This window comes from Callithrix jacchus, chromosome 5 (assembly GCF_049354715.1).
Source record: "Callithrix jacchus isolate 240 chromosome 5, calJac240_pri, whole genome shotgun sequence".
Taxonomy (NCBI): Eukaryota; Metazoa; Chordata; class Mammalia; order Primates; family Cebidae; genus Callithrix; species Callithrix jacchus.
In genome coordinates this window covers 4,034,911-4,059,426 of record NC_133506.1, presented here as the reverse complement: position 1 = coordinate 4,059,426, position 24,516 = coordinate 4,034,911, and the positions used below count along the sequence as shown (strand labels likewise).

General features: G+C 53.8%; 3 protein-coding genes and 1 long non-coding RNA gene across 5 annotated transcripts in view; 1 reads left to right on the top strand and 3 right to left on the bottom strand.

Moving 5' to 3' along the window:
• Nucleotides 1-18,376, top strand: part of MMP24 (matrix metallopeptidase 24) — a 51,322-nt gene extending 32,946 nt beyond the window's left edge. For both annotated transcript variants that reach the window (XM_035298011.3, XM_035298012.3), the window contains exons 5-9: nucleotides 5,950-6,111; nucleotides 8,802-9,016; nucleotides 11,175-11,313; nucleotides 12,974-13,240; nucleotides 15,675-18,376. In XM_035298011.3, the coding sequence (XP_035153902.3) occupies nucleotides 5,950-6,111; nucleotides 8,802-9,016; nucleotides 11,175-11,313; nucleotides 12,974-13,240; nucleotides 15,675-16,012 (1,121 nt within the window). In that variant the 3' untranslated portion in view covers nucleotides 16,013-18,376. The remainder of the gene's footprint in view (nucleotides 1-5,949; nucleotides 6,112-8,801; nucleotides 9,017-11,174; nucleotides 11,314-12,973; nucleotides 13,241-15,674) is intronic.
• Nucleotides 6,047-9,696, bottom strand: LOC128931995 (uncharacterized). The gene is made up of 4 exons (XR_013535019.1): nucleotides 9,611-9,696; nucleotides 9,234-9,301; nucleotides 7,430-7,545; nucleotides 6,047-6,170 (listed from the first exon to the last, which is right to left on the bottom strand). It is a non-coding gene; the product is annotated as an uncharacterized LOC128931995 (long non-coding RNA).
• On the bottom strand, nucleotides 17,750-19,411 carry MMP24OS (MMP24 opposite strand). The gene is made up of 2 exons (XM_035298014.3): nucleotides 19,374-19,411; nucleotides 17,750-19,298 (listed from the first exon to the last, which is right to left on the bottom strand). Exon 2 carries the CDS (start codon nucleotides 19,293-19,295, stop codon nucleotides 19,098-19,100), a length of 198 nt encoding a protein of 65 aa, XP_035153905.3. The 5' UTR covers nucleotides 19,296-19,298; nucleotides 19,374-19,411; the 3' UTR covers nucleotides 17,750-19,097.
• An 899-nt stretch (nucleotides 19,412-20,310) lies between these two features.
• On the bottom strand, nucleotides 20,311-24,190 carry EIF6 (eukaryotic translation initiation factor 6). The gene is made up of 7 exons (XM_035298013.3): nucleotides 24,132-24,190; nucleotides 23,794-23,905; nucleotides 23,589-23,674; nucleotides 22,029-22,204; nucleotides 21,344-21,520; nucleotides 20,967-21,148; nucleotides 20,311-20,591 (listed from the first exon to the last, which is right to left on the bottom strand). Exons 2-7 carry the CDS (start codon nucleotides 23,898-23,900, stop codon nucleotides 20,582-20,584), a joined length of 738 nt encoding a protein of 245 aa, XP_035153904.2. The 5' UTR covers nucleotides 23,901-23,905; nucleotides 24,132-24,190; the 3' UTR covers nucleotides 20,311-20,581.
• Nucleotides 24,191-24,516: the final 326 nt, after the last annotated feature.

The following is a 24,516-nucleotide window of genomic DNA, read 5'->3' as shown; positions in this document are numbered from 1 at the left end:
TTAACATAACCACACAATCATTATCAAACCCAACAAAATTTACAATAATTTTTAAAAATTTAATACCCAGTTTGACTTCACTTTCCCAAAGTACTTCAGAAATTTCTTTCTTTTTTTTCTTTTTTTTTGAGACAGAGTCTTACTCTGTTGCCCAGTGCTGTAGCACGATCTTGGCTTACTGCAACCTCTGCTTCCTGGGTTCAAGGGATTCTCCTACCTCAGCCTCCCGAGTAGCTGGGGTTACAGACACACACTACCACACCCAGCTAATTTTTGTATTTTTAATAGAGATGGGGTTTCACCATGCTGGCCAGGATGGTCTTGATCTCCTAACCTTGTGACCGCCTACCTCAGCATCCCAAAGTGCTGGGATTACAGGTGTGAGCCACTGCGCCCAGCCTCAGAAATGTCTTTTACAGTTGTTTGCCTGAATCAGGATCCAAACAAGATCCACACATCAGACATGGCTGATGTGTCTCTTAAAGCCCTTTTTATTTAAAACATCCCCACCCTACACATGTTTCCCTCCTTATATTTGTTGAAGAAACTGGGTCATGTGTCCTGACTATAATCATTTGGCTTGACTAGAATCAAGTTCACTTTTAATATGTTTCTCTTCCCCATAATTCCTGAATGTTATTCATTAGATCTGTAGGCCTGACTAGATTCAAGTTCGATTTTTTGGCAAGAACACTTCCTAGGTGGTGCTGGTACTTCCTATTCACCGCATCAGCAAACACATATGATGCAGACTGTCTGTCCCACTTTTAGCGATGCCGAGGTCAAGCATTTGCTTCAGGTTGTGTCAGCCTGACCCAACCATTATACAATTCACCTGGAAAACTAAAAAAAAAAAGAAAGAAAGAAAGAAAAAACATTGCCTACGTCCCAACCCAAACCTCCTGAATCAGAATATCTTCCCCATTTCCTCCATGTATTTAAAAGGCTCCCCTGGTCCAGATGCAGTGGCTCATGCCGGTAATCCCAGCACTTCAGGAGGCCGAGGCGGGTAGATCACCTGAGGTCAGGAGCTTGTGACCAGCCTGGTCAACACAGCAAAACCCTGTCTCTACTAAAAATACAAAAGTTAGCCAGGCCTGGAGGCATGTACCTGTAATTCCAGCTACTTGGGACGCTGAGGCAGGAGAATCACTTGAACCTGGGGGCTGAGGCTGAGATTGCAGTGAGCTGAGATCACGCTACTGCACTCCAACCTGGGGGACGGAGTAAGACCCTGTTCTCAAAAATAAATAAAAATAAAAGGCTCCCCTGGAGAACTACTGGGACATAAAGGTGGTTCTGCTTCCCCACTTATGTGGAGTCTGAGTGAAGGCGCAAGCTAGCCCAACCCACCTTTAAGCTGGTTCCTGGAGCTACTTTCAGACATCTTCTGCCCTCGTTTCTTTCAAATGAGTCAAGCAGTGAAGTCAGCAGATAGTCACTAAGCTCTGCTGGGGAGGGTGCCCAGCCCTGCCCTGCTCCTGCGTAGGGGAAGGTGACAGGACAAGAGAGTCATCCTGACCCAGCCGTGCTGCACAGAGTGAGGCCCTCCACATTGACCTCACAGACTCCCCCCATCCCCGCCCTGGGAGGCCAACTGGCAGGGATTACCATCACCACTTTACAGATGAGGAAAGCGGATTTCTTGAACCAGGTGCACCTGTAGTCCAAACACTTGGGAGGATGAGGCAGGAGGATGGCTTGAGCCCAGGCGTTTGAGACTAGCCTGAGCAACATAGCAAATAACAAGACCCTGTCTTTAAAGGGTGCCGGTGCAGTGGCTCACACCTGTAATCCCAGCACTTTGGAAGGCTGAGGCAGGTGGATCACTTGAGGCCAGGAGTTTAAGACCAGCCTGGCTAACATAGTGAAACCCTGTCTATGAAAAATACAAAAATTAGTTGGATGTGGTGGCATATGGCTGCAATTTCAGCTTCTTGGGAGGTTGAGGCAGGAGAGTCGCTTGAACCCAGGAGGTGGAGGTTGCAGTGAGCTGAGATCACACCACTACACTCTAGCCTCGGCAACAGAGCAAGATTCTGTCTCAAAAAAAAAAAAAACAATAAAAAATAAGAAATTCACCCAGTTGGAATGTGGCAGAGCCAGGTGTGACCCCCGGACTCTGCATTTTTATGTCACCCCAGGTGGTTCTGCTGCAGGTGGTCCAGGTGTTTCCCTTGGGAAAATACTGTGCTTTTGGCACTGTTCCATCTCGGATGCTGTCACCTTGCTCTTTGGCACAAAGCTTATCCTCAAGGAACCCGCAGTTCTGGGTGGCAAGCACGTGCACTAGCAGCGATCATGTGGGGAGGAAGCGGTCAGTGCCATAAAGGCAGTTCAGAGAAACTGCCGGGAGGGCACAGTGACAGGAGCACTCACTGCCAGCTGGGAGGTCAAGGAAGGCTTCCAGGAAGATAGGCATGGAGCTGAACTTTGAAGGAATCTGGTTATTCCAAGTGGAGGGGCAGCACTGGCAATCCCCTTTTGTGGGGCTGGAGGAGTTAATAGGATGAGAACCACCGAATAGGGAGATCCTAAGAGAAAGAAATGAGGTAAAGACAAGGCCCACTTGAGTAGCCAAGTAGACTGCTGGGGACTTGCTCAGAGGCCCAGGGACTTCCAGGAACACATCCTATCAGGGCTGCTGGTGCTCACACACAGCTCAACAGGACCCTGCTAATGAAGGGTAATACTTCTGTGCCAGGAGCCAGTATGAGTGCATTACACACTCTGCCTCATTCATCTTCACCCCCATCCCTACGACCAAGGTGCCATTGTTCCTTCTAGCTTCCAGAGGAAGAAATGTAAAATATCACACTGCTAGGACATGGCAGAGCTGGGATTCAAAAGCAGGCAGTCTGGCTCCCAGAGACTGGCTTCCCTGCTTCTCACCCACTTAAAGAGCAAAAACCTGGCTGGGCATGGTGGCTCATGCCTGTAATCCCAGCACTTTGGCCGGCAGGCCAAGGCAGGTGGATCACGAGGTCAGGAGATCAAAACCATCCTGGCCAACATGGTGAAACCCTGTCTCTACTGAAATATAAAAAATTATCGAGGCATGGTGACGCACACCTATAGTCCCAGCTACTCAGGAGGCTGAGGCAGAGGAATCCCTTGAACCCAGGAGGCAGAGGTTGCAGTGAGCTGAGATCATGCCACTGTATTCCAGCCTGGCAACAGAGCAAGACTCTGTCTTAAAAAAAAAAAAAATATGACGACCGTAATAGCCTCCTGCCCATGGAGCATGGGGTCCTCATAGCAGGCCTCTCCTTCTCACACCTCTGCCTTCACCTCACAAGCTCAGGGAGTCCTGCCCCTGCCCCACTCCCTCCCAAGGGGTCTCTTGGGTTTCTGTGTGGCAGGATGCTGGCTCCCTGGCTCCTCCCTTCCCTTTGGTTCCTGAACCCAACACACGGGTCTCCTTCCTTTAACGGGTTACTCCTGCCCTCTGCAGACCCAGCACAGGGGTTAACAGAGCAAGATACAAGACTGTGGACAAAGGTTTCCAGTCTCCCACGGTGCTCAGAGCCCTGTTCCCTGCTTTCCAGCTGAGCTCCCCGTGGACAGCCCCTGGGACAGAGCCTGCTCAGGAGACAGAAGCCCTGAACACCTTTCCCAGGTCATAGAACAGCCCAGGAGCAGAGCCAGGACTGGACCCCAGGAAGCAGAGCGGCCTTCCGCTGGCTCTAGCAGTTGCCTTTGTTTGGGATGGAGCTCAGAGATGAGCTCACCCTTCCCTGCTGCCAGAGGGGCCAGGACCTGAGGAAGGAGCTGGGGGCGGCCTGGCCCTCTCATGCCAGCAGAAGGCCAGCCCCAGGCTTTTGGCCAACCTTGCACTAATCTTGCCCATCCTCCTTCCTTTCCATTGCTCAAAGGCAGCTTCACAGAAGACACTGGTGATGTCAGTATTGTGGCAGGCATGTACTGTCCTTGGTCTGGGTCTGCCCCATGGGGTTCTTCTCTCTTCTGGAGACCTAAACCAGGAAGACCAAATAATCCTCACCCCCACGTGACGCTAGGCTGGGTTGGGGTAGAACAACTTGCCAGTGACGCTTGGGCCAGAGTGGGCAGTAGGACTCCTGACCACCTCCTAGGCTCCTAGCAGCCTCCCTGGACTTAGAGGTGGCAGAAATGGGCCGAGCCATGCCTTATGGCCAGGAGATAAGAGGAAGGGCTCACAGGGCTACAAATGCCAGAGGTCAAGGCAAGCAAGAGTCTGAAACTGGGCAGATGGGAGTCAGGACTGTCGGTCCAATGGCCTATCAACTCCCTGCCCCCTGCATTTTTTTCCCCAAAGCTACAGTCACTTAATCCCCCTAAGTTCAGGCCTCCTTGTCCTGTCCTAGGCATAATACAGAAGCTCAGGGGAGTTGGCTTTCAGAGGATCTGGTTGCTGGTGCTCCACTGGCCTTGTGCTTCCTTTCTGGTTAGTGGGCTTCTTCCAGTCACCCAGCTTCTGTCTGATATAGGATTACAACAGCTGCCATTCTGTGCCAAGCCACGTACTTCGTGTGTATCTTATTCAACCTCACACAGCCCGGTGAGGTAGGTCTGATGCCCCATTTTATAAGTGAGGACATTGAGGCTTAGGGGTAGGCCTATTGGCCATATTCACAGACTGGCCAGGGGAATGAAGGTGATCTGTCCCGCTCAGGGGCCCGAGCTCATAACTACAGTGCCACGGAGCTGCCTCAGTTCCACCCTTGGGATCCTGTGTCCCATTTCCAGGACCTGGATTGTGTTTTCACCTACACTCGAATCCCTGCCTTAATCTTGGCCAACAGTTCCCTTCCTCCAGAACTGAGGTCCTGCAGAGAGCTGCCCATGCCCAGGCCCCGCCTGCCCGGAGTCTCCTGAAGCTGACAGCCAGTCTGCCAACCCTTGAACTTGCTCTCTTTGTCCCCATTCCCTCCACCTGGTCTCAGGGCCTTTTTATTATTATTATTTTCTGAGATGGAGTCTCACTCTGTTGCCCAGGCTGGAGTGCAGTGGTGCAGATCTCAGCTCACTGCAACCTATGCCTCCTAGGATCAAGCAATTCTCCTGCCTCTGCCTTCCAAGTAGCTGGGATTACAGGCACATGCCACCATGCCCTGAAAATTTTTTGTATTTTTAGTAGAGATGGGGTTTCACCATGTTGGCCAGGCTGGTCTCGAACTCCTGACCTCAAGTGATCTGCCCACCTCGGCCTTCCAAAATGCTGGGATTACAGGCGTGAGCCACTGCGCCTGGTCAGCCTCAGTGCCTTTTCACTTCTCACCTGGACCCCAGTGTCCAAACGGATTCCCCCTTCCCCAGCTCTTGTTCCCGATAATCGTCCCTCCAAATGCAGCCAGTGATTTCCTTGTATCACCACCCCCACTCCTGCTTAAACCCCCCACTAGCCAAGAAGCTGATCCAAATTCCTTTGTATGGCATTAAGCGCCCTGCTTGCCAGCCTGGCTGACCTCATCTCTCGCAAGCCCTCCCCTCGTGCTTTGTTCCAGAGCCAGGTGGAATGAAACTGCTTGTCCCCGGACCTTGTTTATCACATTCTATCTGCCAAGAATGCCACCCCCACCCTTCCTCTCCTGCCCCCTGAATCCATTCTCCTGACTGACTTCTGATCCTTCAAGACTCAGCTTCAGCTTCACCTTTGTGAAGCCTTCCCTGAACACCTTCCTCCAAGTTTAAATGAGCCCTCTCTCCTCGGAATCCCCACCCGACGCTTTCAGACATTCCTAATGCCCCCAGAGCCCTCTACCTCACTGGTGTTCTCTCTCTCCTTGTCCCCATGCTGCAGAGAGGCCTGGGAGGCAGGGGTTGTGTCTGATTTCTCTGTATGTCCCCAGTGTCCAGCACGGGGCCTGGCACAGGGCCTGTGGTTGGTGTTTGCTGAGGTAATGGCTTGGCTGACTGACTCACATCTAAGCGGGTGCCCTGGGCACCTTCCCATGCTCCTTTCCACAGGGAACGACCTCTTCCTGGTGGCTGTGCACGAGCTGGGCCACGCGCTGGGACTGGAGCACTCCAACGACCCAAGCGCCATCATGGCACCCTTTTACCAGTACATGGAAACGCACAACTTCAAGCTTCCCCAGGATGATCTCCAGGGCATCCAGAAGATCTATGGTGTGTGGCAGGGAGATGGGTGACTGCTCCTTCCTCAGGGCTGGGCTGTGACTGCCTACCTGTCATGGGGCAGGGGACGAGGGAGGGGGATGATGCTATCATCAGCATGGCTGCTGTTTCTCTGACTATGCAATCTTTACAGACTTCCAAAGGCTTTGCCTGGCCAGAGGACAAGGCTTTCCCTCGCACACTTGGGAAACCTAGGGGAGGGTCTGGGCTATAACCGAGAGGGACAGAAGTGAGGTGAGGGCCACCCATTCCCTCTTCTTTACCCCTCCCCTTCCACACTCTTTCCTCTCCCTTTGTGCTACGTTCCCTCCCTGCTCTACCAGACAGTAACTGAGCACTCCCATGGGGTCCTCCTCTAGCCAGGCAGGTTTGCACATCTGCAGAAGTAACAGAGATACAGTGTAATGGGTACTATAACCAGAGCTTTGTTCTTTAAAGTGAAAAGATGAGGGCCAGGTGCGGTGGCTCTCGCCTGAAATCCCAGCACTTTGGGAGGCCGAGGTGGGCAGATCACTTGAGGTCAGGAGTTCGAGACCAGCCTGGCCAACATGGTGAAACCCCATCTCTACCAAAAATTACAAAATTTAAAAAATTTTTAAAAAGCCAGGCGTGGTAGCAGGTGCCTATAATCCCAGCTACTTGGGAGGCTGAGGCAAGAGAATCACTTGAACCCAGGAGGCAGAGATTGCAGTGAGCGGAGATCTCACCACTGCACTCTAGCCTGGGCAACAGACCCTATATCAAAAAAAAAAAAAGGAAAAAAAAGATGAAAGATTAGAAGCTGGCCTCTTACATGCCTCTCTCCCAGTTCTGTTCACACTGGTATATGAGGTTCTTGCTCTGGTCAAATCAGGTGAGATAGGGAGACCAGTTTACTTGAGCAAATGCTTGTCAAGACAGCACAGGCACCCAGAGCCCCCAGGCTACGGAGTACAGGAGGAGGGCTCCCTATGGAGGAGATGACCCAGTCAGAGCCCTGGAGGACAGGCAGGACCTCCACAGGTAAAGCAGCCAAGACCAGGTGGAGGCTGTGCGTCCCAGAAGCTATTCCAAAGGTAGAACAATAGGTTCTGCTGACAGATCAGATGTGGGCTGAGAGGAAGGAGGGAGGGTCAAGGATGACCCCAGGGTTTCCAGCTTTTGTAATTGTGTAGCGACAGGGTCCACCAGTCTGCAGATCAAACATCTAGGCTGGAGGCCAAGGCAGATGGATCACCTGAGGTCAGGAGTTCAAGCCCAGCCTGGCCAACACAGCAAAACCCTGTCTCTACTACAAATACAAAAATTAGCGAGGCGTGGTGGTACGTACCTGTAATCCCAGCTACTCAGGAGGATGAGGCAGGAGAATCACTTGAACCGGAGGTGGAGGCTGCAGTGAGCTGAGATCGCACCAGTGCACTCCAGCCTGGGTCAGAGAGTGAGACCCTGTCTCAAAAAAAAAAGAAAAAAAAAGTCTAGGCTGGGATGTTTATTTGGCATCTTTGGTGCCCAGTACAGTAACCACTAGTCATACACAGTAATGACATTTAAATTTAAATTAATTAGGCCAGGTGTGGAGGCTTACACCTGTAATCCCAGCACTTTGGGAGGCCAAGATGGGTGAATCACTTGAGGTTAAGAGTTTGAGACCAGCCTGGTCAACATGGTGAAACCCCATCTCTACTAAAAAACAAAAATTAGCCAGGTGGGGCAGCATGCACCTGTATTCCCTGCTACTCAGGAGGCTGAGGCAGTAGAATCGCTTGAACGTGGGAGGTGGAGGTTGCAGTGAGCTGAGATAGCACCACTGCACTCCAGCCTGGGGGACAGAGTGAGACTCCTCCAAAAAAATATATATATATATATGTGTGTGTGTGTATATAGTTGGATAGTTGGCCTGGTGCTTCTTGAACATCCAGAGTTTGAAAAGCTCCTCCAGGTGATCCTAATATGCAGCCCAAGTGGAGAAGCACTGACCTAAGGACAAAAATGTAGAGAGAAAAAAGAAGAGGACTCAGGGCATGCCAGCCTTTAGAGTAGGGCAGAGGAGACAGGTGGCCAGCAGAGGAGGCTGAGAAGGAACAGCCCATGAGGCAGGAGAACCACCAAGAAAGTGTTTCAGGAAAAGTGTTTCTATGAATCTTGCTGCTCAAAGTGTAGTCTTCAGACTAGCAATATCAGCATCACCTGAGAGTGTCAAGTGATACAGAATCTCAGGCCCCACCCCAGGCCCTCTGAGCCCTCATCTGATTTTAGCAACATCCCCAGATGATGCATGTGCTCATCAAAGTCTGAGCAAGCCACCATTGGATGATCTTGACAGATCATCCAGTTGGAGTGGGTGGTGGGTAGAAGCTGCACTAGAGTGGGTTAGAGAATGAATGAAGGGGGTGAGAAGTGGGCCAGTGTGTGTGAAGGGGGCAGAGAGGGCATGGGATGCTGACCCTAAGGACATGATTGCCGTGTAACAGGAGAGAGAGAAAAGAGAAGATACCAGATTTGGGAGTGGGAAGATGAGAGTCACAATATAATGACTATTTTCATCCATTTTCTCAAAGACTAGGGGAGTTAACCGGGGGAAAGGGGACAGGAGGCTGGACTGGGTCAGACTTGTCTCAGAGCTCCCTGGGTGAGGCTGAGACAATGGCAGTGGGAGGCAGGGAACGGCTGCCCCCTCTCTAAGATGCAGCCCCTCTCTCCAGGACCCCCAGCTGAGCCTCTGGAGCCCACAAGGCCACTCCCCACACTCCCCGTCCGCAGGATCCACTCACCATCGGAGAGGAAGCATGAGCGCCAGCCCAGGCCTCCCCGGCCACCCCTCGGGGACCGGCCATCCACACCAGGCACCAAACCCAACATCTGTGACGGCAACTTCAATACAGTGGCCCTCTTCCGCGGCGAGATGTTTGTGTTTAAGGTAGGGCCAATGGCTTGGCGCCCCTCAGCTGGCCCCTGATCTTTCCCCCTCCTCCCTTACAACATGGAGCTGAGGAAGGCTCCTGATTTGGGATTCAGTTACAATGGGGCCTGGACGGGAGCTGGCCCAGTGGCCAGAGCATGGGGTCTTTTCCTGGTGCCGCTGGGTGAATCAACTTGTTTCCAGGAGGGAGAGGGAAAGATGGGTGATCACTTACCTCCCCAGGTGTTAATGCTGGGGCAGCTCCCTGCCCAAGGTCTTGGGACCTCCTGTTTCCCATCTAAACTGGAAGAGGCAGGGTGGGAGGCAGATGTCCTCAGAGGGCCCATCTATGGATGCTGGCTTCTGGTCTGGCTACTGTGTGCCCCGTACTGTTCTGGGCCCCTTGACTGAGTGAGTCACCTCCCTTCTCCGGACCTCAGTTTCTCTCTCTGAAACCTGGGGGAGTCATTCCTTTAGCAAAGAGTGTGTGAAGATCCAGTGAACGCCTAGCTATGAAGATGGCCAGCCTGGAGTAGGGGCTAAGTCAGTGGTGGCTGAATCTGACTCCAGACCCTGCCAAAGCTTGAGAGGCTGCTCCTGGCCAGGTTATACCTTGTCATCTGTCCGCCTTCAGCCATGGACTGACAGGATGGCCATCTGCTTGATGTGTTGTAGGTTGGGTTCTGAGGGGATCGAACTCTGAGGTGGGGTCTGGAATGCAGGATTTCGATTAGGGAGGACCTTCAGAATCAACATCTGTGGGAAGGAGGAGAAGGAAGCAGGACAAGGAAGAGGGAGAGGTGGCAACATAGGCAGGCCTATGGCAGCCTCAGTCACCCCCGCAGGGAGCTCTGGAGCTACGGTGGCCTGTGAGTCATCCTACACTGGGCTCAGAATATCTGGGACATTATAACCCCTCCCTCATTCAATCACGGGATGAGCAAGGGCATCTAGTAATAGAGGGAGGCTCTCCAGAGCAGAGAACATCCCCAAAGGGGCTAACAGTTGGAAACTGCCTGCTGGCTACACTCCTAGCCACTGGGGCAAGAAGCCCTTCTCTGAAGGGGATCTGGGCAGGTCGTCTCCATCACGTCGGCTGGTGGAGAAGGCTGCCTCACTCCCCTCATGGAGTTCTCCCAGCACACGCTGAGCACCTCGCAGGAATCAGGCAGCGTGGGTCAGCCACAGTCTGGCTTCTCACTGAGTGGCTCTAGGCAAGTCTAGGCCTTTCTTAAGACTGTATATCTCAGATCAACTTAACAGACATAAAAGTCAAAATGAGGTCACACACCTGGATGTGAAAGTACTTTGTGAAACACCTTTTAAAACTACTGGCTTTTGTACCATCTTTTACAAATCATGCTCCTTCTTCTGCACTCATTCTACTTTGATCCAACTGAACTGTTCATAGGCAGGTCTGGGTTTTATCATCCCCACTTACACATAAGAAAACAGAGGTCCCGGGAGGCTACAGGCCTTGCCTAGATTGCTTGCTTACCAGCCCGAGGCTGCAGTGGGGACAAGGCGCCAGTTAGAAGAGGCATTTCTACTGGACTCAGACTATTTAGCTGCCATTTACTCAACATGGACTGTGTGCCCCTTACTGTTCTGGGCCCTTTGCCTAGAATCTCTCATTATTCTCCATTATCACCTGCACTTGCAGATGAGGCCCTAGGTCATGTAGCCACAAGTGGAGGAATACCAATTCATGCCCAGGTCTCGAGGGAATTCCCATGGCTTGACTCCCATGATCCTTGCCCTGCTGGATGGAGCCAGCCCGACGAAGGGCACTGGGCCCAGCCTCAGTGACCACCACAGCCTCCTGCTCTCCTGAGGACCTAATGTCAGCGACACTCCGCTGCCCCCATGTGGCCACTCCGGGCCCCGACCTCATCCTTTCCAGCTCCCTCACATCTCCCTTCCACACCAGGCCTGTCTGCTGTCTTGTCTCCTGTTCCACCCGGCCACAACAGTCAGCAGGAGGCTGAAATGAAGAGAGTGACAGGGACATCCTGTCTTCCTCCCAAGGCTTTAAAACTCCAAAGCAGCTAATGGACCCTCTGCGGAGGGTTGCCGGGCTGGGCCCCAGGGAAGGTGTTGGGCAGCTGGGGCCTAAACCCCAAGGCTGAAATCACTGGGTGCAGAGGCAGGGCCTGACACGCCGTTCTCCTCCCAGGATCGCTGGTTCTGGCGCCTGCGCAATCACCGGGTGCAGGAGGGCTACCCCATGCAGATCGACCAGTTCTGGAAGGGACTGCCTGCACGCATCGACGCAGCCTACGAAAGGGCTGATGGGAGATTTGTCTTCTTCAGAGGTAATGTCGCCTGTGCTGTAGGACAGCTCCCTGCCCCAGGTCTTGGGACCTCCTTTTTCCCGTCTAAACTGGAAGGGGCAGATGTCCTCAGAGGGCCCTTCTAGCCATAACAGAGACACTGACCTCTGACAAATCAAGTCAGAAAGTGATGCCTGAGACTCTGTATGTGCCAGGGTTGCTGGGTGACCAGCTCCGCCCACGTGTTTGTCCCAGCTCCGCATGGACAAACAATTGAAGACCACCCAGTACCCCACGGGAGAGGCCATCTGGTCAGTTCTGTAAGAACACAGAGGGAGGAGGTCACTCAGGCTGGGGAGGTCGGGGGCGGGCATGGGAGGGAGCTAAGTTGCCCACCCTGTGCCCAGCACTGTGCTAGGTTGTTTCATGACAATTATCTTTACTTGGGCCGGGCCTAAGATGGGTGAGCTACAGACAGACAGTGAGAAGCAAGGAAAGCATTGCAGAGGGACAACGGCTGAATAAAGCAGCAGGGTTGGGATGGGAACAGACGTTCACAGGGCTTAGAAGACCCACCTGATGGCCACAGAAGCCCCTCTTTGGAAAGCTGTGACAAATGGCCCAGGAAGGTCATTTGGGGGAAAATCCTGAAGAGCCCTCATTGCCAGGCCAGAATGTGGTCTTGATCCATTAGGCCAAGGCTGGAAATTCCTGGAACATTTCTGAGCAGTGGAGAGCCAGAAGGCAGGAGGCGACAGACATGGCAGGGGCAGGGTGGCCATTTCTGAGGTGATTCTGGAGAGCACCATTCATGAGGCCCAAACCAGGGAGGAGCAGTGCAGCTGGAGAGCAAGGGACAGCTGCCAGGAGAGTCAGAGGGCCTCAGAAGTGGCTACTCAGCTGAGTATGTTGGCTCATGCCTGTAATCCCAGCACTTTGGAAGGCCAAGGTGGGTGGATCACCTGAGGTCAGGAGTTCGAGACCAGCCTGACCAACATGGTAAAACCCCGTCTCTACTAAAAATACAAAAATTAGCAGGGCATAATGGCACAGGCCTGTAATCCCAGCTACTCAGGAGGCTGAGGCAGGAGAATTGCTTGAACCTAGGAGGTAGAGGTTGCGGTGAGCTGAGATCACACCATCACACTCCAGCCGGGCAACAAGAGCGAAACTCATCTCAAAAAAAAAAAAGTGGTTGAATACTAAGAGGAGAAAGAGAGGGTCAACAGTGAGGCGAGGACTCCCTGTTATGGACCTGGCAGGCAGAAGGTAACGAGGACGGAGCCCTTCTTGGGGTACAGATGAGGAACTCTGGGAAGCCCCGATGTGGAGCTGCCCACAGACCAAGAGATTCTGGGTCTGCTGCTCAGGTCCAGTGGGAGAGCCTCGGAGTGGGGGGTCACTGGTGGAGGTTTGAGGGGTGGTAGTGCATGTGAAGTCATGGGAGTGGCTGAGATCACCAGAGAGGAGAGAAGAGCAGGTCACATGAACAGAAGAGGGTGGGACTCGGACCCCAGGCAGCACAGGGAAGCAGTCCACGATCTGTGACTGGCCTCAGGCTTTCTGCCCTTCCAAACTCAAACTGTGCCAAGGGGCTGAGGGGATCAGGCGGGCCTAGGGCTGTTTTCACCTGATACCCTGAAGATGGGCAGGCGGCACTGAGTGACTGAAGAAGCTGATCCTGGGCTCCTCTTGGCCACAGGTGACAAGTATTGGGTGTTTAAAGAGGTGACGGTGGAGCCTGGGTACCCCCACAGCCTGGGGGAGCTGGGCAGCTGTCTGCCCCGTGAAGGTATCGACACAGCTCTGCGCTGGGAACCCGTGGGCAAGACCTACTTTTTCAAAGGCGAGCGGTACTGGCGCTACAGCGAGGAGCGGCGGGCTACGGATCCTGGCTACCCCAAGCCCATCACCGTGTGGAAGGGCATCCCACAGGCCCCCCAAGGGGCCTTCATCAGCAAGGAAGGATGTACGTAAAGGCCGGGCTGGGGTGGGAATGGGGAGCTGGTTTTATGTGGTCCTCATCAGTGCCCACAGGCATCCTCAGTGCCCATGGGCCTCCAGGCTGGAGAAAATACCTGGAGGGAGACAGTTGCCTCCTATCTCCCCATGTTCACATGGTCCATTAATTCACTTACCAGCTGCCAAGTCACTCTTTTTCATCTGCAGGAATGATCCACAACAGAGAGATGTCATAGGCTGACTTGACTCCTTCAGACAGAGTCTCTCAAATAGTTATCCTCAGGTGTACTCCAGGGACTCCTTGAGTCACCAAATCTGAAAAGCAATGATGGGCATGCATGTTTCAAAGGCACCTTTTCACAGGGCTTAAGGGCAAGAAGATGAAAAGAAAACCTTTAAAAAAAATTTTTTTTTTAATTCTAAGAGATAAGGTCTCACTCTGTCGCCCAGGATGGAATGCAGTGGCATGATCATAGTTCACTGCAGCCTCAACCTCCTGGGCTCAAGTGATCCTCCTGCCTCAGCCTCCTGAGTAGTTGGAATTACAGCCACATGCCACTATGCCTGGCTAATTTACAATTTTTGTAGAGACAAGCTTTCACTCTGTTGGCCAGGCTGGTCTTGAACTCCTGGTCTCAAGCAATCCTCCCACCTCGGCCTCCAAAGCCCTGGGATCACAAGCATGAGCCGCTGCATCAAGAGAAACTTTTTAAACTTGTGTTTCCTGAACTCCTCCTAGAAGCCATGCTGGCCACCAGCCCCCACAACTGCCATCAGTCACTCACAGCCTGTCTCCCCACCAGCCTATGAGCTTCTCAGGAGGAGCAGCCAGCCTGGCCAGATGCAGAGTGAGTCTCCAGGACTGTATGTTAAGTAGGTCTCCATTAATATGGTCAAAAGCACAGCCTCTAGAGCTGGAATGGCTGGGTTCACAACCACGATAGTACCACTCACTATGAATCTGAGCAAATCTCTAATTTCTGTTTTCTCACTTATAAATGGGGATAATAATGGGACCTACCTTTATATAATGGTTTTGTGAGGATTAAATAAGATAAATTACGTAGCATACTTAGAAAAAAGGCCCAGCACACAATCCGTGCTATATGTTTTAGCTGCTATTGTAGTCATCATCATCATCATCTTGTGGGTTTCGGTTTATGTGGATTGACAAGATTCATTCATTCACTCCATCGTAACAGACAGCTTGTGTGGTGGGAGCTGGGGGCGTGGCAATGAACAGGACCTGCATAGGTCCCAGTCAAGGGGCATAAAGCAAGGTAGCAACAGATGCTATAAGGGAAAGACTCCCAGCACTTTGGGAAGCCAGGGTGGGAGGATCACTTGAGGCCAGCAGTTTGAGACCAGCCTGGGTAACATAGTGAGACTCCAGCTCTACAAAGAAAAAATACAAAAATGAGCTGGGTGTGGTGACATGTGCCTGTAGTCCCAGCTACTTGGTAAGCTGAGGCAAGAGGATTGCTTAAGACCAGGAGTTTGAGGCTGCAGTGAGTTTTGACTGCACCACTGTATTCCAGCCTAGGCGATGGAATGAGACCTTGTCTTTAAAAAAAAAAAAAAGGAAATAAATAAATGCTGGGAGAGAACAACGAGCTAGAGGGGGCCATGTTAGAGACTAGAGACAGCTGGGAAGGGCTCTCTGAGGAGTGGTCACTCATAAGAAAGCCAATGGCCACAGCCGCTATTTGTTGGCTGTTTTGTATACCTGATGCTTTACACACAAGATCTCCCTTTTTGGGAGCCTCAGAGACAGGTGACATCAAGGACCTAGACCAATGAAAGTCCTAGCCAGGGTGGGGAGCCAGCCAATGAGGATAGCCTGAGCAAGCTGCTTTGCCCACTGGCTGGGCTGCTCAGGCTGTTGCTGGAGCCGTGGGGTGGCTGCCCAGGGAGTGATTGGCAGGGCTGCCCACCCCTCCCCCATAAGACTTGCAAAGACTCGAGTTGTGAAGTGATATGTGCCAAGCCAAAAAAAAAATCCATAATTGCAGAGAGGTAGTGTCTTGCTGTCAACGGAAGGAGAAATCTTGCTCCCTGCCTCTCTTGGCTCAAGCAGGAGCTGGGCTGAGGCTTAATGGGACCCACATGGGCAGGGTGGGGGGGGCCTGTGGGCACAGAGTAACAGAGCTGTGACCCAGGCTGCATGCAAAGGGTCGTCTGGGTGGCACAAAGTGAACCATGTCCCAGTTCTCCCTCTGGTTTCCCAGCACCTGTGAGATGACAGGCACGCCACTCCAGGTCCCCAGCACCCCCCTCTGCAGCTTCACACTCCATGTCTCAGTCAAGCGCTGCACCCCAAACCTCCAGGTGTGCCCACCTTGCCTCCCCTGCCACAGCGCCTGATGCCCTCCCTCTCATGCTGCCCCAGAGCAGGTACGGGAAGTTTCTGGGAGCGGTGACGCTGGGCTGTATTTCTGCAGATTACACCTACTTCTACAAGGGCAGGGACTACTGGAAGTTTGACAACCAGAAACTGAGCGTGGAGCCAGGCTACCCACGGAACATCCTGCGTGACTGGATGGGCTGCAACCAGAAGGAGGTGGAGCGGCGGAAGGAGCGGCGGCTGCCCCAGGACGACGTGGACATCATGGTGACCATCAATGATGTGCCAGGCTCCGTGAATGCCGTGGCCGTGGTCATCCCCTGCATCCTGTCCCTCTGCATCCTGGTGCTGGTCTACACCATCTTCCAGTTCAAGAACAAGACAGGCCCTCAGCCTGTCACCTACTATAAGCGGCCAGTCCAGGAGTGGGTATGAGCAGCCCAAAGCCCTCTCTATACACTCGGTCTAGCCAGCCAGGCCCTTCCTCACCAGGGTCTGAGGAGCAGCTCTGGCCACTGCTCACCAGGGCCAGCAGGGCCCTAGTGTGGGGTCGTACAGCTGAAGTGGTGGGTGCATTGGCCTAGGCTGAGTGTGGGACAGGGAATTATGGGGGCTGTGCCCCAGGGTGGGTGTCTGGCATCCAGTTGCCAGCCTTCTGCCCTGGGTAAACTACTCCCTACTTAAGGGAATAGGCCAGGCTCCATCTGGAGACGGGAACCATGCCAGGAGGAGCCCCCCTGGTCACAGCACTCCGTGGTGTCCATGAGGCACCACAGCTCCATTCCTGGCTGGGACCCAGCACCCTCTGTGGGAAGCCAGCACTAACTCTCAGCCCCCATCTGGGAGATGCCACCAGTCCCGGTCCCCTTTTGCCAACACCTGCTGGTCAGATGTCCCCCCACCCCCACCCCACTGTCCTCCAAGGCTACAGGACCCCTGCTTCTGACACAGTGGGCAACAAGCCTGGGTTTCCCTGCTGGCAGACAGCAGATCCCTCAGGAAACCTGCTCCACTTGCCAGGGTCTGTTCTGGGACCCAGGATTTAGGGTCACATGCTGCAGGCAGGGCTGTGGCCCAGCTGGGTCTGACAAGGACCCAGCTGTCACATCGTGAATATTTAAATGTCCTGTCACTACTGTTTAAAGTCCCATTTTGCAAAGGCTGCTTGAGGCTTTAGGTGAAATAGAGGTGACTGTCTTGGTGATGAGGCCAGCATAGCGGCCCTCCCCCAGGCGACAAGGACCAAGGTGCTGCTAAGGCCACTCTAGCGCCCAGACAACCCAGTAGCTGAGCCCTGCTCCTGAGGCTACAGAGCTGGGGCAGAAGCTGACCCCATCTCTGGAGGCAGATCTGAGTTTGTGACCGTCCTTCACTCCCCTCTGTTGTCCCTGTCCCCAGCTTTGCTCCAGCCTGTCGCTTGTGGCCTGGGGCTCAGCCTGACTAGTTAGGTGAGGTGGAGACGGCAGCATGGCCAACAGTGGCAGGGCCTGGGAGTCCTTTGGAAGGGGCCCAGGGCATTCTTCTGAAATGCTCAGTGCCCCTACTCCCAACTACCGAGGCCGACTCAGTGTCTTGCCAGAAGCAGTGTTTTCCCAGAGCTTGGCCCTTGCTGACCGTGCTCACTGGGCCCATCTTCCCACACTGCTGTTAGGAGAACGGCACCCCTACTGGTAGCGGCCCCAAGCTGAGGGGCCTCCCTTTTTGACCTTCACTGGCTCACCCTTCACGGTCTCTGGCAGGAGTTCCTAGGGCTCGGCTTGCCTGGCTCCAGTGTAGCAGAGGCAGCCCTGCTTGTCACTGAGGAGCCCTAGGCAAGACCAGTGGGTTCAGTGACACCCACCGGCTCTCTGCCAAAGCCAGAAAGAGGTGTAAGGCAGTCTCCAGCTTGCTGGCCAGGTATCGGATGCCACCCCTGCTCGCTGAGCCTGCATGGGCCTTGCCCTCAACCCTGTGGTCTCTGGGATCGGGGTAGGCTTACCCTGTAGCACAGACAGGGACTCCTGCTTCCCTGGGAGCTGTCTCAAGCAAAATCTCTTGTCCCAGAGGCCCATGTGGGTCTGCTGTGTCCCCTGTTATCATCCTTGTTTTCTCTCATTTTGGCCAAGGGCAGGCTCCCTGGGACAGGCAGGGAACAACTGCGGAGATATTAGTGATTCATAGGTTTGTACAGTGTTTTATACTTTGCAAAGCACTTTATTAGCTCACATCTGTCCACTCACATGAAACTCGTGTAGGCCCTGGGAGGCCGACGGTAACTCTCACCGTGCCCTCAGATGAAGCACAGAGAGGCTGTTACTTGCCTGGGCCATCCAGTGGGCTGGCTGGGCCTTGTGTCTCCATCTGTGGACCCCTTTAGGGTCTGAGATGAGAATTGTCTCCTGTATCCACCTCTTCCTGGCCTCCCTTCCCTGACTTCCTGATCCCTGTCCACTCCTCAGGTTGGTGCTCTCACTTCTTGAAAGCTCTAGGCACCCCTGCCTCCCACCAGGCTCCCCATTGGCTCCTGGTAGGCCAGCTGAGAATGAGCAGGAGATGGAGGCAGGCAGCCCAGGCTGCAGAGGTGAGGGATGTGGGGCCAGGCCCAGAGGCTTCTAATCTCAGACTCTCCTGCCTGTGGTCATCTGTTTGTCCATCACCCCAGGACAGGGTGGACAGAGGGGCAAAGAACTGGGGGCCCCAGAGCCTCGCTTCCCCTCAGCCTGGGGGACATCACAGCATTTCAGTGTCAGTCACATTTTAAACTGATCAGCCTTTGTATAATGTTTTTTAAATCATTTCTAAATAAAACAGAAATACAGAGTGTGTCATTTCCCTGGGATGAGGGAACAAAGATCAAGTTCCAAGAATGACCTTAAGAAGCTTCTGGGAGGAGAGCCGGGCGGTTTTGGGGTATCTGAAAGCTGCCCCATGCATTTCATCAGCGAGACCGGCAGCAGTCAGATACCCTCCCTCTACAAAAGGCTGGCCCTAGGGGCCCAGGGCTTTTGGGGTTCCGGGAACACAGCCTCATGATGCCTCCTTAGGATCCAGGATGGGGAGCGGCGCCCCTCAAGACTATGGGACGGTCGTTGTGGCATGGGTTTCTCAGAGGTCAAGGCCCCTGGTGCCTTGACCTAAGACACATAGTCAAGAGCACGGTTCTCAGCAATAAATATATTAGTGAAAGCAGGCAAGGTCAGGAGGTCAGCAGCTTTACCGGCTTACCAGGAGGCCTGCCCTGCCTCTGAAGGCCAGTGACAGAGAGGGCTGCCCCGAACCCAGCCAGCCGGAAAAGGGAGGGATGGGCACGAAGGGATGAGCTGGGTCTGGCTGCAGGCTAGGAAACAGTTGGGGTCGAGGCTGAGAAGGCGGCCCTGTCGGGTCTTCATTCCAGTCCCCGGCGACCTCTTCGAATTCTCTGCTATCTCTGAGGAGCCGCGGGAGGGAGTATAAGAGACAGAGACGTGGGGATTGGAGACGCTGCAGACAAGAACCACAGGGAACGGCGGGTGGAAGGGCGGCATCCTCTAGGAAGGCGCCGTCAGTACCAGGAAGTGCAGGCGATGAGGAAGCGCACATCATCCAGCGGTCCCCACGGGCCGGGTTCGGGCTGGGGCTGGGGCTGAGGCTGAGGCCGAGGCCGGGGCAGCTCCGCGCCCTCCGGCGCCGCGGGCTGGGGCTGGGGCTGGGGCTGCGCAGGGTCCGGGGCGCCGCGACCGCCGCTCAGCTGGGCCCCCATGGTCTGCAAGAAGAGAAACCGTTTAGGTCTGAGTCGCCAGTAATCCCGGCTAGGGCCCCGCCCCGGCCCTGCCCTCACCTCGTACGGCCACACCCGAGTTTCCCAGAGTCCACCTCGGCGACGGGAGGAGCCGGCGTCGTGACGTCACCGCGCACCAACCTCGCCCTCCGCGCGTTGGAGCGAAAAGGACTGGATCCCGGGCTCCGGGCCGGGGATCCGCGAACGCACCCGGCCAATCCCGCCCCAGCACTTCGAGGCCCCGAACCACCAAAGGGACGGACCGCGCCCCCGCTGCCTATAAGGCGCCCAGGCCCATACGGCTCTGGGAACCCGCTGCCCCGCCCCACGCCCACCCAGGACCAGGAAAGGACCTTCAAGTTCCATCCTCCATAGTTAGAATGCCCAGAAGCTGGATGCCCCAGAGCTCTCACGGCGGCCTCACATCGCTCCGAGTAAAGTAGTAACAAACTCTCAGCCTTTCAAGGACAGAGAAGACTGGAGCAGAAGTCGGGGGCCGTGGCTCACGCCTGTAATCCCAACACTTTGGGAGGCTGAGGCGGTGGGTAGGTCACTAGAGCTCAGGAGTATCAGACCAACCTGGGCAACATAGTGAGACCTTGCTTCTACTAAATAAATGATTGATAGATAGATTAGATAGATGAGATAGACAGACAGACAGATAGATAGATAGATAGATAGATAGATAGATAGATAATCGCTTGAGCCGAGGTCAAAGCTGCAGTGAGCCATCATTGTGTCACCACACTCCTACCTAGGTGACAAGAGTGAGACCGTGCCTCAAAAAGAAAATAAAAACGTGAGAATAGTAGTGGAGAGTGTTTCTGGTTCCAAGATGAGGCCTCCCATCCTGATGATGGTGAAGGGAATGGCGTGTGTAGAGGTGGGGAACTGGGTATGTATTGTGGCCATCCCACCCTATCTTCCCAGAATGCTGGAACTGGAGAGTGCGGGGATTGTACACAGGCTGAGGGCCCCAAACATCACATTCAGAATGGCCAGAGGGAGCTGCACTTTAATGGGGTGGCACAGGACAGCAGAACCCTCAGCCAGCAGCCACAGGGCTTGTCAGCCAGCACAACAGCAGGTTTTTGCATGATGATAGATCCAGGCGATGAGCACAGGTGGAAAAGGGTTGGGTGCCCAGCCACTCAGTCCCAGTGAGCTCTCTGCCACCTCCCTGCCAGCATCCAGTACAGATTGGGCGGAGCATGGAGAAGGTGCCAAAGTCCAGAGCCAAGAGCCCACGGAACAACTTGGAAGGTGACTCAGGTGAGGCTGAAGAGAAAGGAAAGTGCACAGTCAGTAGCTGTTTCACAAAGCCCGCCTCACCCTTGAGGTGCCTGCCTTGGCCCTCGCCCCCAGATCAGCTCTGAAAAGCTGCTCAAGCAGCTACTGCTCTAATATGCTAGCCCTGAACAAAGCCACAAAGATGAAGATTAGCAAATGCTCAATAAATTTTTTAATGTCATAGTGAACTGAAAAAAAATGTGCTGGCTCTATCTGCTCAGCAGTATGCAGATATGCTCTCACACTCGAGAAGCTACCAGAACAAACTGGTAGGCTCCCATTCTAGATGACATTTTTCCCCATACTTGCAAAAGGCAAGTTAACCCCCAGCCCTGGGCAGAAGAAAGGGGAGACCCCAGGTACCTGTCAATGAGGGAATCCCGCATGCTGGTAGCAATGGTGCTAGGCTGGGCTTCATTCAGCTTGAAGACACTCTCCACCACTGACAGCTCTGTGCTCGTTGTGTCCAGGCCACAGAAGGCACACCAGTCATTCACCACCATCCCAGCGGCAATCACCTCACTGCCTCGGTTCACAGTGCCTGCCTACCAAGGGAAGGGCTCAGTGTGAGTCACAGCACCAGTCTCTCCCTCCTCAGTAAGGACTCTCCCCAAACCCTGCTCCTCCCTGACCTGCAGTTCCAGTCCCAAACTGCAGCAGGTAATGATCCAGACTCCCAAACACAAGGGAAAAGGATCTGCCTCAGCAGGAGACGGGGTTCACAGAACAGGAAGGCTTACCACAAGGGGGACCTGAAGAAGAGAGGACAGCTCATCCTGGTCTTCAACTGAAGTCTTGGGATGCACCAGCCCTCCCTGATTGCTGAAGACACAATAGCTTCCTACTAGCACCTGGTCAGCCACTGTCTGTCTGAAGACTTCCACCTTGAGCACATCTGCCAGAATTTCTTCTGTCTCCTATCAGTTAAAGGTATTGTTTTCAGGGTCCAGAACTTACAGCCCCAGAACCAGGGCTCTCCATGCCCAGAAGCACCCAGGCCTTGGCTCCCTGTACCCCTCATTTCTCCTGTGTATCTCATATGAAAGCCTCACCCAGAGAAAGGAGGAAGTACAACTTAGAGCAGAGTCAGGGCCAGCTGTGAAGCCCCTAATACTCATGCATGGAGGCTGGTCTCCATGTCACTTTTTTCCTTCTCACCCACAGTCAAAAGTTCAACAGTCAATCACTACAGGACTGGATGGTTCAATCTCCCCAATCCTAAAGGATTCACACCCTCCCCAGCTTCTTTCTGACACTGATAAGGCCTCTGTTATCATTATTCTAATGAGTACCTGAAATTCAAGGACCCATATATAAAAAGAAACCACAGAAGAAACCCCTAATTCCTGCCTGTTAGGAAAGAACAGTGACAGACCAATTACTAGGATGGCCCTGTGACACTTAGGTCAGGTTGGGCTGCCTCACCCTGTCCAAGTCTGGGTGGACCAAGGCCACGTAGTCATTGCAGGTGGTGACATTGCCCAAGGCTGAGAGCCGCTCCTCCACCCGCCGAATTTGCACTGAGTCTGGGAGGCTATTGCGAATGTGCTGCAGCTCCTGGTCAGTGGTATTGTTGGGTACCAGGAGACCATGCCTGTTCCCTAGAGAAAACCAAATTAGAGTGGGGGGCAAAGGTGAACCATGAATACACAAGATGCCTGCTGAGCCTTAGGGGCTGAGGATACAACCCAACAGCCCAGCCCAATCACCTTTCCCAGGAAAGCTTTAGGCCCAGAGCCCAGCCCTTCAACCCACAACCCACTGATTTGTACAACACCCAGGGCAGCAGGCCAGGCCAGGCCAGAGACGACCAGGAGTCCCAACAAACATTACCTATTTCACCATCATCAACGGGGGGGGGGGGGGAGCGGGAGGCAGGAACTAACAGGAAGAGCTCTTGGCATTAGTTGTGTATTTTGCTACTTAAAAACTGAGATAATATTACACACATAGCAGAATGGATACTTTTTTTTTTTTCTGAGACAGTCTCTGTCACCTAGGCTGGAATGCAATGGTGCAATCTCGGCTCACTGCAACTTCTGCATCCCGAGTTCAAGCAATTCTGCTTCACCCTCCTGAGTAGCTGAGATTACTAAGGCACACCACCTCACAGCTAATTTTTTGTGTTTTTGTAAAGACCGGGTTTCACCATGTTGGCAAGGCTGGCCTCAAACTCCTAACTTCAGATGATCCACCTGCCTCGACCTCCCAAAGTGCTGGGATTACAGGTGTGAGCCACCGTGCCGCCAGAATGACTAAAATCTTTACAAGTCATCAATTCCAAGTGTTGGCAAAGACGTACGGAGCAACTTAACTCTCATACACTGAGACAGGAGTGTAACGTGATCAACCACTTCAGGTAATTATCCGGCATCATCTACTACTAACTAAATGGTCACATAATCTGCGACTCTGCCATGCCACTCTTAGGTATTATATATCCAGTAGAAATATGTTTGTGTTCACTAAAAATAAATAGTAGCACTATTCCTACTAGACCAAAGTGAAAACTGCCCAAATGTACTGTCGATGGAATGGATGAATACACTGCAGAATCCTTACACAAAACACACCATACAGCAACAAGAATGAACAAACTACAAATACACACCTCTCAATTTCGAAATTCCAGGTCATGCCCATCATCAAATACACCAAGGACCAAGCTACAATCTCCCTTGTCAGAACTTGCTCAAGTCCTAAGGGCATAGCTAGAGATCAGTGTTTTTTGTTTCTGTGTGTGTGTGTGTAAAGCAGGAATGAGAACAAGTGAAAGCACTACATTATTTGGTATTACCATTATCCAGTAGCCTTTGCTAGAGGGTTGCCCCCGACCTCCTGACGCTTGGTCTGAGAGATTCTCTAGTGCCCAGAGATAATAGATGATACCCCGGGAATCCCTAGGTCACTCCCGGTTCCTTCCGGGGGTGTGATTAATGGTGCCTGGAGCCCACTCCCTCCCTCGACGTCCTCCACCTGCCTTACCCACACACATGCGCCCGATGATGCGGCAGCCGGCGATAGACGCGTGCACCACGGGGATGGTATCGGAGAGCTCGCCCTCGAACACACTGTAGGGACATGGACTCGGTAGTCGCGGGGCGGAAGGGCCGGCACCCTCACCCCGCCGGCCCTCTTGACTCCCAGGTACCCTTCCCCGCCACCGCGAGCCCCGGGGCTCCCGCCGCACCTGTAGAAGTTCTCTGAGCCTCCGATGGCCACCAGGCAGTAGGTGTTGGTGAGCTTGGCAAAGCAGCCGATCTCACAGTTGTTCTCGAACGACGCTCGGACCGCCATGAGGCCTGGGGACGGCGGAGCCGGGAGTTCAAGGCCTGCGGATCCTTTCCTGCCAGCCTCCGCCTCTCGGGCCCCGCCGCGACCCCGCCCCTGTCGGCCTCCGGGCCTCTCCGCCCTCGAGTCCTGCCCACTGCACCCCGCCAGGCACTCCGGCCCTGAATCCTCAGACCCCCACCCCTCCCGACCCAGGACGGGAGGTGACCCCTCCAGGCTCCCGTCACACCAGCTCACCAAATAACCGCAAGCTCGACACGCGACGACTGAACCTCAGACTCCCTAGAAAGGTTTCCGTTTCCACTTCCGCCCGGGGAGACTTCCGGGAGAGCTCACGCATGCGGCCCTCCTACGTCCGGTCTCCGGCCGACCCCGCCTGGCCCCACCCCCAGCCCGCTCGCGTTCTCTTATTCATTATTTATTCAGGAGCGTTTTAGGAGCTGTCATCGACCTAGACCTCTGGCTGCTCAGAGGTGAGGCGTGAGGGAGAGGAGGGGCCAGGGATGTCTCGCAGAAGAAGGGTTGATGATGGAGGTATTGATCGAAGTGAAGCCGGAGGAAGGGGTGGTTTGGGGAGAGTGATGAGTCCAGCTGTGCCTCGCATGACGGAAGTCTCTGTCTG